The sequence below is a fragment of the Phaenicophaeus curvirostris genome, chromosome 22 (assembly GCF_032191515.1).
Source record: "Phaenicophaeus curvirostris isolate KB17595 chromosome 22, BPBGC_Pcur_1.0, whole genome shotgun sequence".
NCBI lineage: Eukaryota > Metazoa > Chordata > Aves > Cuculiformes > Cuculidae > Phaenicophaeus > Phaenicophaeus curvirostris.
Window position 1 is genome coordinate 6,697,495 of NC_091413.1, and position 20,883 is coordinate 6,718,377.

Below are 20,883 nucleotides of genomic sequence, written 5' to 3' on the forward strand. Positions count from 1 at the left end.
TTCACTTGGATGTCAGAAAAGAGCAGTTTTGTGTGTTGGTCATACTGGGTTTCAGTGCAAGGAGAGAACGTGAGGGAAGGGGTTTGAGCTGGAAGAGGGGAGATTGAGATGAGGTGTCCGAGAAAAATGTTTTGTTGTGAGGGTGGGGAGGCCCTGGAACAGGTTGGCCAGAGAAGTGGTGGCTGCTCCATCCCTGGAGGGGTTCAAGGCCAGGTTGGATGGGGCTTGGAGCCCCTGATCCAGTGGGAGGTGTCCCTGCCCATGGCAGGAGGTTGGACTTGGATGGGCTTTAAAGTCCTTTCCAACAAAAACAATTCCATGATTCTATGACCTTGTTATCATTTCAGCTACAGAGCCACCATCACTTCTCTGTAACACAGAAGCGCGTCTGTAGCGACACAGCCATCATCTCTCTCAACAGCTTCACACCCTCTGCGAGGGGTTTGTACTGAGGCATGTTCTAGAAAAAGGGTCAGAACTGGAGTCAAATGCGTGGGCGATCAGAGAGGGTGGAAAGATCTGAGAACGTGAGGAGAAAAGACAGTTTTTCAACAGATCCTTTGACTGTAGGAGTCAGGAGGGACAAACAGGAAGGCTGGTTGTATTTTTCAGTTGAACTTTTTTTCATTGAAAACTCAAGCTAATTATGAAGAGAGGGAGATGAAAACTGAAAAAAAACCCAATCAAAACAAAACACTCTTTTCCTTTTTTTCAAAGGAAAAGACAGACACTTCTCAGCTCCTGCTTACAGCAGCCCCGAGCATATGTTTCTTCCAGGCTGTTTCTCTGATCTGCCTCATTCCTGAAAGCCTTGGCAGCGAGCTGGAGGAGAACGTTGTTTAACTCATTGCTGCACAAGGAGTCACCAGCAGCAGAGAGGTGCAACCACCGAGATCCGTGCCAGTAAATGTGTCCAGCTGAGCTTTTGCTTTGGTGTTGGGGATCCCCTGGCTTGGCAAGGGTTTTCTGGTGTTTCAAGTTTTGCAGCGGTGGAGCCCTGCGTCCAGTTCTGGAGTCCTCAGCACAGGAAGGACACGGAGCTGTTGGAGTGAGTCCAGAGGAGGCCACAGAGATGATCTGAGGGCTGGAGCATCTCATGTATAAGGCGAGGCTGAGAGAGTTGGGGTTGTTTGGCTTGGAGAAGAGGAGACTGAGGGGAGATCCGGTGGGTCTCTTCCAACCTGGTTATTCTGTGATTCTGTGATCTCATCGCGCTCTGTAGCTTCCTCACACAGGGAGGAGGAGGAGCAGATGCTGAGCTCTTCATTCTGACGCAAGGGAATGGTAGGAAGATGCCAAGGGAGGGTTAGTTTGGGCATTAGGAGAAAGTTTTTCCCTCAGAGGGTGGTGGAGCACTGGAACCGCTACTCAGGGACACCTTCAGGGTGCCAAGCCTGACAATATTCCAGAAGCATTTGGCCAACGCCCTCAGCTCCACGGTGTGAATGTTGGGGTGTCCTGAGCAGGGACTGGAGTTGGCCTCAATGAGTCCCTTCCAGTTCATGACCTTCTACGGCTCCATGAGCTAGAATTGGCTGCACAGACAGCCCAACAACTGAGTTCGTTTGGCTAGAAGAACTCTCCAAAGCCCTTCTGCAGGGCCCTTCACTGCATTTTTCAAGGTTATCCGCTCCCAAAGCCAACAGCATGGCTGTGATTGACGCAAGGATTCCCTTCCCACTCAAGACAGTCTATAATTCTATAAAAAATGGATGCAAAACATTTGCATATTATAAAATAATGACTGAGTAACTTGGTGGAAGAAATATCCTGCAAAATATGTTCAGTGCAGAGATGCAGCCTCATGGAAACTCCCTGAGCTGGATGTTGTTGGGGGGTGGGAAGATGCTGTGGGGAATGTGTGTGCCCGGGTCGTGCGCCGCTCCTTGGATGTTCACCATGGGGAGAAGGAGGCAGGTGGCCATAGACTTTTGTGCTGACCTGGTAGAGCTTCTCACTCGTTACACAGTAATGGATGAAGTCCTGAGATGCCCTGAGTGGACTCAGTTCTGCACTCTGGCTGGTATTGGGGTGAAGAAATGCCTGCGTGCGCACCCCACACCATTCTTACCTTCTCAGTGCCTTCAAATTAACTGCTACTTCTCCACTTTGTTTACTTCTAATTGTCAGGTTTTGGCTTCAGACCCTGCAAAACCCCGCAGGGTTTTCTGGCAGTGCTGCCAGGCTCTGGGCACCCCCCAGCCCCACGCTCACTGCTTCCCACTGTTCTTTGTACTCGGCCCTGGTGAGACCGCTCCTCGAATCCTGGGGTCAGTTCTGGGCCCCTCACCACAAGAAGGATGTTGAGGCTCTGGAGTGAGTTCAGAGAAGAGCAACGAAGCTGGTGAGGGGTCTGGAGAAGAAGAGGAGCGTCTGAGAGAGCTGGGGGTGTTTATCCTGGAGAAGAGGAGGCTGAGGGGAGACCTCATTGCTCTCTCCAACTGCCTGAAAGGAGGTTGTGGAGAGGAGGGAGCTGGGCTCTTCTCCCAAGGGACGGGACAGGACGAGAGGGAATGGCCTCAAGCTCCACCAGGGGAGGTTTAGGCTCGACATTAGGACAAAATTTTTCATGGAAAGTGTCATTGGTCCCTGTCAGAGGCTGCCCAGGGAGGGGGTTGAGTCACCTTCCCTGGAGGGGTTGAAGGGACGGGTGGGCAAGGTGCTGAGGGACATGGTTTAGTGGTTGATGGAAATGGTTGGACTCGATGATCGGATGGGTCTTTTCCAACCTGGTGATTCTATGATTCTATGACTCTCTTGGTTCTCTTCCAGGCTGCCCATTGGGGACATTCAAGGCAAGCCAAGGGGATGAAGGATGTGTCCACTGCCCTATTAACAGCCGGACAACTTCAGAAGGGGCCACAAACTGCGTGTGTCGAAATGGATATTACCGAGCAGATGCTGATCCTGTCAACATGCCGTGCACCAGTATGTGGGGTCAGGGCAACTGGGGAGGGGCCGCAGGCAGCTGGGAAAGGAGACGTGCATCAATCCAAGCTCCCATAGATGCTGAACAAAGGCATCTGCCTTAGGGGGGTTCTGGAGGAGTTCTAGGGACTCAGAGCACCTCATTCTGAGGAGCCTTGCAGGCCCGGATCTTTCTTACTTTGTGCCAATCTGAACTTGCAAACATTGCGTATGCAATAGGGCAGAAGATTGTGTTGTTTTGTGCTGTTCTGTGCAGTGCGATGTCTTCACTCTGGGCTCTACCTGGATGAGAAGCCCCGGGTGTTGGCGTGCAGATTAGTGAAAAGGCTTGGAATTCAAAGGGCTACAAAAAATAACTGGTCAACTTTACCAGGGATAGCACATATTCAAATTAGCCAAGGTTAAGAAGGCAGCTTCTTTTTTTTGCAGCCCAGAAAGCCAACCATGTTCTAGGCTGCATCCAGAGCAGTGGGACCGGCAGGGCCAGGGAGGGAATTCTGCTCCTCTGCTCAGCTCTGGTGAGACCCCAACTTGAGCCGTGCATCCAGTTCTGGAGTCCTCAGCAAAGGGACAGTATTCAGCTGTTGGAGCAAGTCCAGAGGAGGCTTCAGAGGTCATCTGAGGGCTGTAGCATCTCCTGTACAAGGACAGGCTGAAAGAGTTGGAGTTGTTTAGCCTGGAGGAGAGAAGGCTGCAGGGAGACTTTAGAGCAGCTTCCAGTACTGACAGAGGCTCCAGGAAAGCTGGGGAGGTGCTTTTGATCAGGGAGTGCAGGGACAGGATGAGGGAGAATGGTTTTGAGCTGCAGGAGGGGAGATGGAGATCTTAGGGAGAAATGTTTTGCTGTGAGGGTGGGGAGGCCCTGGCCCAGGTTGCCCAGAGCAGGGGTGGCTGCTCCATCCCTGGAGGTGTTCAAGGCCAGGTTGGATGGGGCTTGGAGCCCCTGATCCAGTGGGAGGTGTCCCTGTCGAGGTGTGGAACTGGATGGGCTTTGAGGTGCCTTCCAAAACAAACCATTCCGTGGTTCTGTGACTCTGTGATTCCTGCGTCTGCCCATGTTTCTCTGCCCAGCTCACCCTGTTGGGGATGGAGAAAAGACTGAATGCAGGACAGACAGCTAGTCCTGTAGCAATGAGCAGGGGTCTGGCTCTTACACCTTTCTGTCTATTCCCTTTACAGCCATCCCATCTGCTCCCCAGGCTGTCATCTCCAGCGTGAACGAGACCTCTCTGATGCTGGAGTGGACCCCACCACGAGACTCAGGGGGCCGGGAGGACTTGGTGTACAACATCATCTGCAAGAGCTGTGGCTCTGGCCGTGGGGCGTGTACACGCTGCGGGGACAACGTGCAGTTCGCCCCGCGCCAGCTGGGCCTGACGGAGCCCCGCATCTACATCAGCGACCTGCTGGCCCACACCCAGTACACCTTTGAGATCCAGGCGGTGAACGGTGTCACTGACCAGAGCCCCTTCTCCCCGCAGTTTGCATCAGTGAACATCACCACCAACCAGGCTGGTAAGACGCAGATCGGTGTCTCTCCGGGAAGGGGAGGTGGTGGGCAAAGATCTCCCGATCAAGAGGTGCTGAGTAAAACTCTTATGTGGTGAGCAGGTTGTGAAGGGGAGAAGAGGTGGGTTGATGTGGCCTGGTGTCCTTTGCTCCATAATACTGGTGATGACCAAAGTGCATGGGCCTGGTCATTCTTCCATGAATGCCAAGCCTCAGGTGTTGGAATGTCCGTTATTTCCTCGAATCCCGTGTTCAGTTCTGGGCGCCTCACCGCAAGAAGGATGTTGAGGCTCTGGAGCGAGTCCAGAGAAGAGCAACGAAGCTGGTGAGGGGGCTGGAGAAGAAGAGGAGCGGCTGAGAGAGCTGGGGGTGTTTATCCTGGAGAAGAGGAGGCTGAGGGGAGACCTCATTGCTCTCTCCAACTGCCTAAAAGGAGGTTGTGGAGAGGAGGGAGCTGGGCTCTTCTCCCAAGGGACAGGGGACAGGACGAGAGGGAATGGCCTCAAGCTCCACCAGGGGAGGTTCAAGGCTGAACATTAGGAAAAATTTTTTCCTGGAAAGGGTGATTGAGAGGCTGCCCAGGGAGGGGGTTGAGTCCCCTTCCCTGGAGGGGTTTAAGGGACGGGTGGACGAGGTGCTGAGGGACATGGTTTAGTGATTGATGGGAACGGTTGGACTCGATGATCCGGTGGGTCTTTTCCAACCTGGTGATTTCAGCGCTAAGCTCCAGCATGCCCCATGGTAGAGCTGCCCATCTCGTCACCACAGTTGAGCAGCTTATGTCACATGTTTTGGTGCCTCAGCCTCCCTCTCTGTTCATCTTGGCACCGCTTCTAAGGTTCTTTTCTCGCAGCGCTGGTTGCCCATCCCATTCCTGTCTGGCAGACACAGTCCCTGCTGCTGGCAGCCTGGCTGCAGCCCCTGCTACTGCTTCTGCGTCCTGAGCTGGGAGGAGAAGATCAACTCAGCATCATGACATGAGTTACAATCTCATCTCCCACTGCAGAGGAAGCCAGGTCAGGCTGTGAAAGCACAAGAAAGCTGCACAGAAGAGCGGCTGGGAGATGAATAGGTGGGATGACTGTCTGCATCTGCCCCAGGTCCTGCGCCTCTGCAGAGTCATCTTGGTGAAGAAGACCAAGCAGCATAGCTGGATGGGTTTCATTTGGATTCTGCAGCTCAGCACTGGCCTAGGAGGTTGCGTCCCTGTGCAGGGTGGTTTTTCCGAGGGAAAGGACTGGTTGGGGTGGCTGCTCCTGTGAGAGTCACCAGTAGCCCCCCAGCAGCAGCCACGCTGGTGGCAGGAGGCCCCACAGAGCTGCTCTCCCCATCCCACCTGGAATCCATCTGGAGCTGGAGCACAGGCTGGGGTTGGGGGTTTGCTTCATCTGGTTGCACAGTGGAAACATGCCAATAAGGTGCAAACCTGTGTGGGAGCAAGTGAGTTTCTGTGGTCCCTCTGAGTGCTGCAGCAAACGTGTGGGCTGCCCTGGGCACTATGTGACCTTCAAGAGTGAATTTGGCAGTCACGGATGATTGCATTTCCCCTAAATTGCCTGGAACTTACGTTGTGTGCTGGCTGCAAGGGCCAGGGAGGGTTTGACCCCGGGGGAGGTAGCGGGGATACAGGTGGACATCGCTCAGCTGAGTATGCAGAGTACCAAGACAGAGGTCACCTTCATACATGTCTGGGTTGCACGCAAACCAGCAGAGCAGAGAGACACATCCACACATGATAAGGAGAGAGGAACTGCTGTGGGACAGTGACCTGTTGCAAAGGGTTGGAACTGGATGATCATTAAAGTCCCTTCCAACCCATCCTGTTCTATCATTCTGTGGCTGGTGAGATAGGGTGGATGTGATGCTACCTGGGGCTGGGAAGGGGCTGGGAAGGGGCTCTACCTGCCCCCAGCATGGTCCTGAGCTATAGACGAGTTATTTAATGCTCAGATTTTGCACTCTGCAGTTACATGAAGTGCTTGTTACCTTCATATGGCTATTTCCACCTTAGCAAAAGCGGAGACCTTAGTTGCAGCCAAACCCTTTTCAGCCCCCTGGATCCTCCTCCTTGTGTTTTCCTTGTTTGATGCTCCTTTATTATCAGGGCTCACACTTCTCAGCCTGTGTGATGTCTCTCTTAACGTATCTATTCATTAGCACTAAACAGTAACTGTCTGCTTGCTAATTCTTCTGTAATTAGAGGCTCTGAATTCTTCTGCTTACCCTCAGCACCGCCTGGCAGCCTTGATGTAGATCATTAGCACTTGGTAACAGAAGCTGCAGACACAAATGCAGAGCTGGGACATGAGAATGGAAGGTGTTTTATGGAGTAGAGAGCGTGAGGAGGGAGGGAAGGGATGAGCTCTGGGCTGAGCAGCCAGCTGGGGCTCCATCTCTGGGGCAGAGCAGAGGACCAAGTGCATGATGGGCTTGTGCTCCTGTCCTACCTGCAAAGCTCCCACGATGCTGACCTTCAGGAACCTCACGTAAAATCACCCTGGTTCATCCCCACTGTTGTGGGACCACCTCAGTTTGGTGCTTTAGGGAATGAGGAGAGATGATGCCATGTCACCAGCAGCATCTTTAGCCTTTCAGGTATCAAATTCTTCAGCAACCTGGGAAAAAGCTGCTGGGAGAGAAGAAGGGAATGCCCACCACAGCGCGGCCAGAGGACAGGGGCTGGAGCAGTGGCACTGTGGATTGTGATGATATAGTGACCATTGTCCCAGCAGGGAAACTTGAGATCCAAGAAGGTGACGTGCTTTTCATCACCTTTTTCATAGAATCATAGAAACACCAGGTTGGAAGAGACCCACCGGATCATCAAGTCCAACCATTCTCATCAATCACTAACCCATGTCCCTCAGCACCTCGTCCACCCGTCCCTTAAACCCCTCCAGGGAAGGGGACTCAACCCCCTCCCTGGGCAGCCTCTGACAGTGCCCAGTGACCCTTTCTGTGAAATATTTTTTCTTAATGTCCAGCCTGAACCTCCCCTGGCGGAGCTTGAGGCCATTCCCTCTCGTCCTGTCCCCTGGCACTCGGGAGAAGAGCCCAGCTCCCTCCTCTCCACAACCTCCTTTCAGGCAGTTGGAGAGAGCAATGAGGTCTCCCCTCAGCCTCCTCTTCTCCAGGATAAACACCCTCAGCTCTCTCAGCCGCTCCCCTTGTTCTCCAGCCCCCTCACCAGCTTCGTTGCTCTTCTCTGGACTCGCTCCAGAGCCTCAACATCCTTCTTGTGGTGAGGGCCCAGAACTGACCCCAGGATTCGAGGAGCGGTCTCACCAGGGCCGAGTCCAGAGGGAGAAGAACCTCCCTAGACCTGCTGGCCACGCCGTTTCTGATCCAAGCCAAGATGCCATTGGCCTTCTTGGCCACCTGGGCCACTGCTGGCTCACGTTCCATCGCTGTCACCCAACACCCCCAGGTCCTTCTCCTCCAGGCAGCTTTCCAGCCAGACTTCTAGTCTGGAGCTGCTCAGGGTTGTTGTGCCCCAACAACTGTTTTCTCCCAGCGTAAGACAGGTGCAGTCATTACCCAGCTCCATTGAGGGCTGGATTTCACTAACATTGGCCTTTACACCAATATAACTTATTTTGCTGTTGTGTTGTGGTAGCAGGACACATCCTCATGTAGGCACAGGTGGCAGGTAACCCCCCTTCAACGAAAAAGAAGTAACTAGGCTGAGCTGGATAATCGTTTCTTGTTAAGAGGTGGTTTTCCAGAATGTGTGTCTTCCCTCAGTTCTTTTTCTGGGAACAGTATTTTTCATCATAGTTCTTTGAGCTAGATATTGTACCCAGGGGCAGCTCTGCTGCTGCTTCCCTTGCAGGTCTCGCTCGTTCCTTTACCCATCCAAGGGTGAAGTGCTCCCTCACAGCCACGTGGACAGCTCTTAGCTTCCTGCTGGCTTCTTCTGTCTTGGTCCCTTTGGATGCCATTCCCCTCCGTGCAGTCTCCCATTCTTAGAATCTTAGAATAGTTTGGATTGGAAGGGACTTTAAACATCATCTAGTTCCAACCTCCCTGCCATAGGCAGGGACACCTCCCACCAGATCAGGCTGCTCAAGGCTCCATCCAACGTGCCCTTGAACACCTCCAGGGATGGGGCAGCCACAGCTTCCCTGGGCAACATGTTCCAGGGCCTCCCCACTCTCATTGTGAAGAAATCACTCCTTATGTCTAGTTTAAATCTGCCCCTCTCCAGTTTATACCCATTGCCCTTAGTCCTATCACTACAAGTCTTTCTAAACAGTCCCTCCACAGCTTTCTCGTAGCCCCCTTCAGGTACTGAATATGATAAGTTACTGGAGACCTAACTGCTATGGCATTATTTATGTTAACTAATAACTGCATAATAGTGTGATATGAGAGAGACCAGGGAGAGGAAGAAGGAAAGCAGAGCTTAGACAGGCATCTATTGAAATGAATAGAATCATGACTTCCCACTATGTTGTTCAGTTGTTCTTAGGTATAGAAGAGGAATTTTTATTGTATTATTAAAAATAATTAAAAAACCTCCACCAAAACCTGCATTTTCAGAGGGCTGAGGAGCGTTTTCAGGCACTGGCAGAGGCTGCCCAGGGTGGTGGCGGAGCCTTCATCCCTGGAGGGGTTTAAAAGCTGGGTAAAGAGGTGCTTAGGGATGGTTCAGTAGTGGAGAGGAACGTCTGGACTCAATCATCTCAAAGGTCTTTTCTAACAAAATGATTCTGTGATTCTATGACAGCCTCAGTCGCCCAAAGCTGGATTCTCTGCAGTTCCTCGTGGACCCGCGGCCTCACGTTCTGCGCTGGCCAAGTCGAGGCTGACCTTAGACCACCCAGGTTTACCCTTTTCCTTTCACTGTGTTGTTGTCATCTCTGCAGTCCCAGTCCAGGCACCACAATGTCGAGAGGAGCCCACAGGGACAGGCCACCTCTTAGGAGAAGGTTGGTTGGAAGAGAACAGCCAGCACCAGCCAGTGCTCGGAGGCAGTTTTCTGGACCTTTCTCTTGCAATCAGTGTCTTAAAAAGATCAAAGGTGTTTAGCCTCCTAAAGGCAGGTTTTGTTAGGGCAGGAGGTGTGATGCTTTCCTTTTTGAAGTATAGAAAATCAGAAAGGACCAGGACCAGCAGAACTGAAATAAAAAGGGCTTGGAATAAACATCCCCTTCCCACCACCTCCTTGCTCCCCAGATGGTCTTCAGCCGAGTCGAATTTACCCCTTCCAGCAAACTCTGCATGATCCCCCTAGGATCCTAGGAAATATATTCCAGCACCTCTGACGCCAGGTGTTGTTTTCTCTCTGCTCGGCTCTGCTCTTCTCAGCAGGCTTCTTCTTGACCTCCAGCTCCACACTGTCCATCTCCCACCTCACCCTGCACTTGCCTGCATGTTGCACCCTGCAGCTGAGCAGCTTCTCTCCTGGAGCAAAGCAGCTCTCCAAGGAGGGATATTGGCTAGAAAGCTGCCTGGAGGAGGAGGACCTGGGGTCCTCCCACGTGGAGGGGCTGGGACAGAAGCCTCTGTGCCTGTGTGCTAATGCAAGTAGCAGCACAGCTGAGCTACTGCAGGACTGCCATGGAGGGCCCTTAAATCCAAGGTTCCTTCTTTTGGGGTCTTCATTGGATGTGTTTCTGTGACAATGTGGCCTGCTCCTGGGCTCCAAAACCTCCTGAAACCTTGACATCCCCATGGCTGCTTCTGTTATCCAGCATCAAAAGCCAGACCTTACCTTCCATGCAGATCCACAGAATCATCTGCAGCAGCCCCCACAACTATCCCTGCAGCCCTTCTCCTCTTTCCTTCATCCCTAGCTCCTCCGTTCACCCTGACTGCCTTGTACACAGGGCCTTGTCCACCAAAACCTGATGCAGCTTGACATGAGCTGCCTTCCTCCTCCCACTTGGTGGACCTTCATCACACACCCCCAGCTCGCAGCAGCCGCTGGTGTGAGTGCCCAGGAGGGACCCTTCTCCTCTACCCACCCGAGACCATCCACAGCCAGAGCTCCCAGATGGCAGGAGCATTGCCAGCTGCTGGCTCTTCAGGACTCCTCTCTCTGCTCCTGTAGGGGGATGTTGGCAAGGTATGGGTTGCTAAAGCTTTCCTAGCAGATGCTCTTCTCTGCCCACTACCAGCTCCGTGGGCTTCTCCACCTGCTGATTCCCAGGCTTCCCCGTTGCATATATTACTCTAGGAGTCTGAGAATCATTTTTCCTGCACCTGCCAGGGGGCTTCAGAAACCTGTTCCAAAGCATCTGGAGCTGCCTTTGGGCAGCAAACAAAAGTCCATCCATGATGGATGGGGTGGAAAGTCCCTTCTGGTGAACCAGTAACTCCCCCTCTCCCTTCGATGCTGCCTTCCCTGCCAGGTGTGAGTGCTGGGAGCTGGCAGAGTGGCTCAGGAGTTCACCTTTCGCTTGCGTGTTCGAGAGGGATGATTTATCTTTCCTGCTGCACTTGGCAAACACAGCCCACAGCGCTAATTGCCCTGCTTGCGCACGAGGCACTGAGTGCCAGCACTCAGGCAGGTGGAGATGCTGGAGACAGGTAGGCAAGGCTGCCAGTTCAGGGTTACGGTGCTTGAACAGCTGAGCAGACACTGATGCTGCTCGGTGCTGCGTTGATGTGGACCATAATAGATGGTTGTGGGAAATCGGGTTAATGCAGCTGCCTAGCCAGTTGGCCCATGGTCCAGCTCAGAGTCCCAGTGGTGTAGTAGCCCCTTCTATCTCAGAATCACAGAATCACTAGATTGGAAAAGACCCACAGGATCATCGGGTCCAACCATTCCCGTCAACCACTAACCCATGTCCCTCGGCGCCTCGTCCACCCGTCCCTTAAACCCCTCCAGGGAAGGGGACTCAACTCCCTCCCTGGGCAGCCTGTTCCACTCCCCCATGACCCTTTCCATGAAAATTTTTTTCCTAATGTCCAGCCTAAACCTTGATGTGCCATGGAAGAGCAAGAGACCAAGCTGAGTCTCAAATTTACCAGATTCAGTTGGTCCAAGGGCTGCTCTGCAGCAGGCACCATTCTCACAAAAAATATTTCTTCTGCCTCTGTCCGTGCTTTCTGCTAGTCTTGTGCTGATGACGTTGCCTTGATCTGGAGCAGAGGAGGTTTTTGTGTAGAAGGGGGACCAGGGGATGGGGTTGTCCAGGGACAACCTTGGAACCAAGAAATGCCAACCACACTCCAGGGGGCTGCATGATGGGATGCCAGAATCCTCTGGAGCACCTCCTCTCATTGCTGAGAACAAAGTCCTGCCCTTGGTGGAGGCGGGCAGGGAGGCAGCGTGCAAACGAAGGCTGAAACTCAATGAAACAAAGATTATAAAAGCAGCTGAAAGCCTTCATCTGCCCTGGCCCAGGCACCAGGCATGTGGCATTAGACACTGTTTTAAAGGCTGTAACCTACACCAAAACCTTTGTTGATTCCAGCAGGGCTGCAGCCAGGGCTGTTTTGGACTGCATTGCTGTGTTTTTGAGATTTTCCAGTGTTTGTACTTAGAAACTCAAGGGGCTGGAGGCTGGTCCCGCTGGGAAGCTTTCCAGACACTCGACACAGACAAACAGTGTGGGTACCAGCCTGCTGGGGCCACCTTGCCAGGAACCTCAGGAACAAAAGCCTCCCAGACTGTGCAGTGCCAGGCTTCTCAAGCTGTAGCAAATCCAGTGAGCATCCCAGCCCTGCAGCTTTTAGTGTTTTTTAAAGAACCCTGATGCTGCCATCCCTGTGATGTCACATTGCTTCCCTCAGTTCCTGCTGGAGGTAATGGATTTGGGTTGACAGGGACCTTACAAGTCATCCAGTCCAACCCCCCTGCCACAAGCAGGGACATCTTTAACCAAATCAGGTTGCTCCAGCCTGATCCAAGCCCCTTCCAACCTGGCCTTGAAATATTCCAGGGATGGAGCCTCCCTGGGGAACCTGGGCCAGGACCTCACCAACCTCACCTCCTTATATCCACTATAAATCTCCCCTCCCTTACTTTAAAACCATTACTCCTTGTTTTGTCACAACAGGCTCTGCTAAAAAGTCTGTCCTTACCTTTCCTGGAGCCCCTTTCACTACTGGAAGGTTTCTCCAAGCTGAACAACCCCAACTCTCTCAGCCTGTTCTCGATGGGGGTGGGCACTGGGAGAGAAATCGGGTGAATTTAATAGTCCCAGCACTGATGAGCCCTTTGAGCTGGAGAGAGTCACACAGAGAGAAATGCTAGGTAGGGGGTTGAGGGTTCTGGAGGGCTTCAACCCAACCTCCCATGCAGAATAGGGTCACCAGGGTTGAGGACAGGTCAGAAAAAGCTTCCCTTCCTTTGCCATCCAGGTATTCCTTACTGCAATGCTTTCAGTGTTCAAGTAGGTAGAAGGCATCCCAAGTTCAAATCCTTCATCCAGAAGGGCCTGTGGAGGGGGAATGAATGCCTGGGATGCTTAACTGGCAGGAGAGAGTGTTAGCAGCAAAAAAAATGGCATTTTTCAGCAAATAAACCAAATTTCATTTAGATCCATACATACCTTTGGATTTGAGGATTAGTGGGAGTATGAAGAACTGGGGTCTTGATGTCAGAGATGGGACCTGGACTGGAGAAAGCTGGACCATTGCATGGTGACAGTCACCTACCAGGGACTGAGTGGTACAGGGATGCTTTGGGGCACAGAGAGAGGGTGGGTTTGGATCAGGCACACCCTGAGTGAGATGCTGCTGCAAGGCATCCAGGGCTGTGGGAAGCGCAGGGTGAGCTGTCCTGGCTTTGCACTCTGCTCATGCTTGAAATCCAGACCTCCCAGAGCCTCGTGTGCCTGTTTCACTGCCCACAGCCTCGCAAAGAGGCACTGGGGAATGGTTGGCCTCGATGATCCGGTGGGTCTTTTCCAACCTGGTGATTCTATGATTCTATATGGGTACTCCAACCATTTCAGACATTGTTTATTGAGCGCTGCTGGAGCCTGGATCCCAGCCTAGATACCTCTGGGCCCTGTGGCTTTGATGTTGAGGAATCCCTTGCTCCCTGACTGATCACAGTGCCATCCTCGTCACTGCACAGCTTCACCCTTCAGCTATTCTGGAGGGAGCTGCTGGTGTTGGGCAGGACATAAAGCGCAGAAGGAGCCCTGGAACTTCCTGGGAGCCCTGTGCTGGGGGATGCCCCCACTGTGGTCCCACAGGGCATCCTGTTCATAGAATCGTAGAATCACCAGGTTGGGAAAGACCCACAGGATCATCAAGTCCAACCATTCCCATCAATCACTAAACCATGTCCCTCAGCACCTTGTCCACCCGTCCCTTAAACCCCTCCAGGGAAGGGGACTCAACCCCCTCCCTGGGCAGCCTCTCAATCACCCTTTCCAGGAAAAAATTTTTCCTAATGTTCAGCCTTGAACCTCCCCTGGTGGAGCTTGAGGCCATTCCCTCTCGTCCTGTCCCCTCTCCCTTGGGAGAAGAGCCCAGCTCCCTCCTCTCCACAACCTCCTCTCAGGCAGTTGGAGAGAGCAATGAGGTCTCCCCTCAGCCTCCTCTTCTCCAGGCTAAACACCCCCAGCTCTCTCAGCCGCTCCTCTTCTTCTCCAGCCCCCTCCCCAGCTTCGTTGCTCTTCTCTGGACTCGCTCCAGAGCCTCAACATCCTTCTTGTGGTGAGGGGCCAGAACTGACCCCAGGATTCGAGGAGCGGTCTCACCGGTGCCGAGTCCAGAGGGAGAAGAACCTCCCTGGACCTGCTGGCCACGCCGTTTCTGATCCAAGCCAAGATGCTGTTGGCTTTCTTGGCCACCTGGGCCCCTGCTGGCTCATGGTCAGCTGCTGTCACCAACACCCCCAGGTCCTTCTCCTCCAGGCACTTTCCAGCCAGACTTCTCCTAGTCTGGAGCTGCTCAGGGTTGTTGTGCCCCAAGTGCAGGACCCGGCATTTGGCCTTGTTAAACCTCCTGCCATTGGTCTCAGCCCAGCCACAACTTCTGTTTCAAGATCTTTACATCGATTTGAAACGCCACCAGTTGCAATCTCCCCCCGTTTTACAGTTTGCTCCCTGTCTCCTTCACCTGCAGGGCTCAGCCGGCCAGTGGGGCAGCCTGTGGGATCCTGGTGTAATCAAAGCATCTCCATGGCTCTGCTGGCTTAGCTGGCAGGGTCACGTTACAGGCAGCAAACCCCATATCTCTGATCACTCTAATGCAGCTAACCCTTGTCCTGTCAGACAGAGTCAACATTTGCTCTGGAAAACACTCACGGCCAAGAGAAAGCAAAGCCAGCCCAGCCCCGGCCTCTCCCCAGCAGCTCTTTGAAATCACTCAGGAGAAAAAAGCAGGCGAACAGCTGGGGGTTTTCCAGCATCTCCTTGGAGCCCTCCTGACAGATCTCAGTCCCCGGAGTGTCAGGTTACATGACGGGAACTGCTTTTATTATAGGAAGGTCATGAGGGAATTCTGGCATTTTCAATTACCCGCACGCTGAAGCAGCCGTGATCCAGGGTCAGGATTAACTGCGTGACCCCCGGCTGAAGACAGAGTGGCAGGGAAATGCACCATGATGCTGCAAGGCACCAGCGAGTCCAGAGGCCGCGGGACAAGCGGGGAGATGGGGGGGAAACAGCTGACAAAGAATCTGGCCGAGAATGCTCGAACCTGTGCAACTGCCCTGCAAAATGAGAGACTTGGGAAACATCAAGGTACGCAGGCAAGCTGCTCTCCCAGGGGTTTAACCTCACTGGAAGATCCAGGTAGCTCCAACACCTGGGAATTAGGTGGGGAATGGCAGGAGGTTTAACGAGGCCAAATGCCGGGTCCTGCACCTGGGGCACAACAACCCTGAGCAGCTCCAGACTAGGAGAAGTCTGGCTGGAAAGTGCCTGGAGGAGAAGGACCTGGGGGTGTTGGTGACAGCGACTGAACATGAGCCAGCAGTGGCCCAGGTGGCCAAGAAGGCCAATGGCATCTTGGCTTGGATCAGAAACGGCGTGGCCAGCAGGGCCAGGGAGGTTGTTGTCCCTCTGGACTCGGCCCTGGTGAGACCGCTCCTCGAATCCTGGGGTCAGTTCTGGGCCCCTCACCACAAGAAGGATGTTGAGGCTCTGGAGTGAGTCCAGAGAAAAGCAACGAAGCTGGTGAGGGGTCTGGAGAAGAAGAGGAGCGTCTGAGAGAGCTGGGGGTGTTTAGCCTGGAGAAGAGGAGGCTGAGGGGAGACCTCATTGCTCTCTCCAACTGCCTGAAAGGAGGTTGTGGAGAGGAGGGAGCTGGGCTCTTCTCCCAAGGGACAGGGGACAGGACGAGAGGGAATGGCCTCAAGCTCCACCAGGGGAGGTTCAAGGCTGAACATAAGGAAAAAAATTTCCAGATCATCTCCGTGGCCCTCTCTAGACTCTCTCCATCAGCTCCATGTCCTTCCTGTGCCGAGAACTCCAGAACTGGACACAGGATTCCAGGTGGAGTCTCATCAGAGTGGAGCAGAGGGGGCCGAACCCCCTCCCTGGTGCTGCTGGCCACTCTGCTTTGATGCAGCTCAAGGACCTCATATTTGGCCTGGTTGAACAGACACACTCTAATGTCTTCATTCTTGGTTTCTGTGTACTGAAAATGTAGAGGTGGGAGAGGAGGGACATGACCTTAGGACACTGAAAAATCAGGGCTGGTAGAAAGGTAACGGTTTGCAGAGAGAAACTCTTGCTGCTTGAATAGAAGTGAAAAGTGACCAGCAGATGTCCTGAGGACACTTGGTCTTGTTCAGCCACATTGGGAAAAGCCGGTGTTGTGGAGATTGCCTGCAGAGGGAAGCATGTGAGCTTCCCAAGAACACCTCTAATTATTCATGGCAATCTTGCTTTTTGTCAATTTTATCATGATGTGTTGCCCTAAGCTTTGCAGAACAGTTTCACCAATTACATTGATTTTGGATGCATTTGAGGATCTCTCACCCAGCTCCCAGCTGGACCTAGGAGCTTATAGGGAGTGCAGAAATAGGCTGGAAGAGAGGTTTTTGGTCCCACCAGGCCTCAGCAGTGCAGTGCAACGAGTGAAAGAAGCAGCAGTTACCCCTTTCTTGAGCTGGCGGCATTGCCTGGGGACATGGTTTGGCATGGGGTACAGTGGGGTTGAGCTGAAGGTTGGACTGGATGAGCTCAGAGGGCTTTTACAGTATCCATGATTCTGTGATTCTATGATTCTAAGAAATATCCAGCCTGAGTGAGGAGGTGGATGCTGCTTCTGTAGTTAAGAGAGACAGTTCCTGCCTACTGAGATCAGGTTTGAGGTTTGGATTTGAAAAGCAGGTTAACGAAAAACTGGAAAAGGCTCAGAACGGAGTCATCAGATTGATCTGTGGGCTGGTGGTTCTGTGAAGCACTCAAGAAACTCAGTGTACTTAGATAATAGAAAAGAAGATGAAAAGAAAATATTTTCATGATCTTCCAGTTCTTTCAGGAGGACAAACCCATGTTTCCACACTCCTCCTTAATTCAGCTGCAAAATCAGGGAGGGTCCAGCAGTGGGAAGCTGCCATCTGTAAATTAAAACCTGAAAAATAAAACCTGCATTTTAGAGCAGAGCAAGGAACCACGAGGAAACCTCCCGAGAGGAGCGTTGGGCTCATCGTAATTGTGCAGCCCTCAAAGAGGACAGGAGGTGTCTGGTGTAACACGTGCACGGGGTCAACCACAAGCCTTTCAGCTACGTTTACCTCGCTGGCAGGTTCTGTCGCCAGCCACGTGCACATGTGCAGAGCTGGCTCTTACAGGAGCTTTTCCCAATTTTTCTGCACAACCGACCCGTGCCCTCGTTGTCTCACCAAGTTCTGTGGTTGGGGTGACCTTCATGCAGTGATTGCTGCCATTAGAAAGTACCTGTTTCTCCTGGAAAACTCCAGGTTTTTTCGTTCTTATCTTCTTCCCCTCAATCTTTTTTATCATTTTCAGCAGCCGAGGCGAAAAGAAAGAACTGTTTAATATGGATGTAAAATACCAGCTCCAGCAAGCCTGGGGCTGAGCGGTGCTACCAACCCTTATCCATATCTAGGATCAAGGAAACCTTTCGTGAAAGAATCCAAAGCTTCTTGTGGAGGGATCAGCAGTGGTTAAGCTGCCTTTGCTGGGATGGATCTGAGGCATCTGGGGTTTCAGTTTCTCTCCATAGAGACTTAAACAGTCCTTGAGGATGGTGGGCATTGAGCACGCTGGTTCTTGTCCTTCTTGTCGCAGCATCTTCATGGGGCAGCTGCATCAAAAGGAAACCTGGACACGTGTTCAGGCAACGATTCAAACCTGTAAAGAGAGATTCACAGTCCCAAGTAGGTTAAAGTAGGATCCTTTTCCTAAACAAATCATCACACTGGTCCAAGTAGCACAGTGTCTGCTGGAACTGTGTCTGTCACTGCTCCAGACAGAGAAAACCAAGCTGGAGGTGGGCAAGAGGTGCTTTGCTTTGTGTGCTGCTCCTCCAAGCAGTTTCTCAGAGCTGTGAAATAAGTTTTTCCTTGAAATATTGAAAGGGTTGGACCTTGTAAAAACCAATGACCCTTTCCATGAAAAATTTTTTCCTGATGTCCAGCCTAAACCTCCCCTGATGGAGCTTGAGGCCATTCCCTCTCGTCCTGTCCCCTGTCACTTGGGAGAAGAGCCCAGCTCCCTCCTCTCCACAACCTCCTTTCAGGGAGTTGGAGAGAGCAATGAGGTCTCCCCTCAGCCTCCTCTTCTCCAGGCTAAACACCCCCAGCTCTCTCAGCCGCTCCTCTTGTTCTCCAGCCCCTTCCCCAGCTTCCTTGCTCTTCTCTGGACTCGCTCCAGAGCCTCAACATCCTTCCAGATGAAACTGGATCCATCCTTCCAGATGAAACTGGAAACCTGCCCTGGTTCACAGCAAGCAGGATCAGAGCCTGTCCGCGTTTCCCAAGGACGTGGCAGCTCCACGCTATCGTCCCTGCCCCGTGGGCTTGTCAGCACAGCTCCCTGGTTGTTTTCCCACGACGTGGCACCAGCCGAGGCTGCTCGATCCCCACCTGGCCATGTGTCAGCCCACGTAGGCAATGCAAGGGGTGGACAGCTGGGCTGTCGGAGGAGCTGCTGGAAGGTCCCATTGTGCTCCGTGGGACAAGCGGCGTCTCCGGGTGCGCTATTTGCAGGGCACGCTGACGAGGCGGGAGACTCACCATTGTCAACGTGTCAGGTCAAGTTTGCGTTGCGTGCTCAGGCTGCCGTACGCAACTTGCAGACGCAGCGTAGAGAGGCGGAGAGGAGCTGCTTGCTTCTTGTGTTGGCCTTGTAAAGCTTCTCTATGCAAATGTCAAAGTACAACCCCCACCTACACCCCCTACACCCCGATTTCCCCTGGCAAGCAGGCAGAATTGCTTGTTGCTGGGCTGGTGGTGCTTTTTCCATGGGAACAGTGCTCCAGCCCTGGGCTCATTTTGCCTGGGAATAATTTTTCCTGCATGTTTTCTACTTGCAAAACCGATAGCGAGCAGTGGAAGCCTTTTCATAGAATCATAGAATCACCAGGTTGGAAGAGACCCACCGGATCATCGAGTCCAACCATTCTCATCAATCACTAAACCATGTCCCTCAGCACCTCATCCACCTGTCCCTTATACCCCTCCAGGGAAGGGGACTCAACCCCCTCCCTGGGCAGCCTCTGCCAGTGCCCAATGACCCTTTCCATGAAAAATTTTTACCTAATATCTAGCCTGAACCTCCTGTGGTGGAGCTTGAGGCCATTCCCTCTCGTCCTGTCCCCTGTCATTTGGGAGAAGAGCCCAGCACCCTCCTCTCCACAACCTCCTTTCAGGTAGTTGTAGAGAGCAATGAGGTCTCCCCTCAGCCTCCTCTCTTGTTCTCCCCTAACTGTTCTCTTTGCATAGAGAAAAAAACAGGGTCTTCTGACCACTGGAGATTTGCTTCCACAGCCCTGGAAGCAAATTCAGGAGCTCTAAAAGCACTGATGCACCCACATACCTGCACCCGATGTGGGTGCTGCCCATGCAGGCGTCTAACTGAGTCCTCTCTCTCACTTTCTCTTCCAGCTCCTTCAGCTGTGTCCATCATGCACCAGGTCAGCCGCACCGTGGACAGCATCACCCTCTCATGGTCTCAGCCTGACCAACCCAACGGAGTCATCCTGGATTATGAGCTGCAATACTATGAGAAGGTACTGCGGGACCTTAGCAGGGCTCACCTACAGGTTTCTGGGAGACGAGGTGGTGCAGATCTTCAACGAGGGCATTGCACCTGCTACAGCAGTTGGTTGATTAATAGGTTGCTTCTCTTGCTCTGGTTGGTCACATACGTGGCAGTGGCTGTCAACCCTTGGGAGCCCAGTGGTGGTTCCACTGACCCTGCATATACACTTCCAGCATGGAAAATTCCACAAGGAGCTTCTCCTCCCTTCTCCTCTCCAGCACTTGTGGCAGGTGGACCCAGTGCAGTGAGAGCTGGGTAACAGGACTCCAGGTTTTAATTTTTCCCTTAGTGGGGAATGGGGTGGAAGGGATGTCTCCAAGCACCTAGTCCCAGGCTGGCCCATGGTAACTGAGTCTCCACTCAAGATTTTGTGTAACCCTGTTCCTCGCTGCATTTACATCACAGGTGAGTTTGGCATTTGTGTGCAGCAGCCTGAAGTCATTTCCCCAGGTGTGGCACCAGGGAGAAGCTGTCCCAGACTTCCCTGGAGGATTTTGATTGCGCTATGAAGTCAGGGGAGGCTGAAGTGAAGGGGTCCTGCAGCTTGGGCTCTTTCATCCCTGAGGAACATGCCCCTTCCATCTCCTCCCTCCCAAAATGAGTGGAGGCGAGCCAGGGCTGTGCCAGTGTGTCCATCCAAGGGGCTGGAGCTGGGTGGCTGCTGAGAGTCCTGAGGATGACGTTGATATTGGTCCCGGGACCTGCTTGGCCGATGAACTTCATCCATGCTCCACTGGGGATGTGGGGAGCAAGAGATTTCTCCTTCCAGGAATCTGCCCCCTTACATAAGACCGTATGAACTATACATTAAAAATTGCCAACTAACTAATTAAAAAGCTTTACGATTAAATGGAATTGAAAATATTTTTCCCAGCAGTTGCCGGAAGAAATGATTAATCCTCCCCACTGCCTGCCTGTGACCTATTTTCTCATCATCAAGAGCCAGGGGGAGAACAGGGAGGGGGGAGCTTCTTTGTCAGCTGTTAAATAGGTCCTGACCTATATTGCATAAATCAGAGCCATTTATTTGACCCTTGGAAATGATCCCAGAATACATGTCGAGATGGATGAGTAGGTAACAAGACATATCTGGAAAGCAAGAGGGTTCCTTTCCCCGGGGATCCTCGAAGCAGAGGCAGAAGATCTCAGGGAGCTCATTCTCTTATTTTCCTTTCATCTCTTTCTTTCTTCCCCCTCCCCTCTGTTTTCTGGGAGAGGTTGTAAATGAAGGCAAAGCTGCTGGTTGTGCTGGTCGTCACAGCCAGCTGCAAGGTGAGCATCTGCAGGACCCATCGTC

At 52.7% G+C, this 20,883-nt stretch overlaps 1 protein-coding gene across 4 annotated transcripts in view; it reads left to right on the plus strand.

Annotated features, from left to right (window-relative positions):
- The window catches only part of EPHB2 (EPH receptor B2), a 118,169-nt gene that overhangs the window by 74,929 nt on the left and 22,357 nt on the right, over positions 1-20,883 (plus strand). For all 4 annotated transcript variants that reach the window (XM_069874898.1, XM_069874900.1, XM_069874899.1 and 1 more), the window contains exons 4-6: positions 2,773-2,928; positions 4,108-4,443; positions 19,430-19,554. In XM_069874898.1, the coding sequence (XP_069730999.1) occupies positions 2,773-2,928; positions 4,108-4,443; positions 19,430-19,554 (617 nt within the window). The remainder of the gene's footprint in view (positions 1-2,772; positions 2,929-4,107; positions 4,444-19,429; positions 19,555-20,883) is intronic.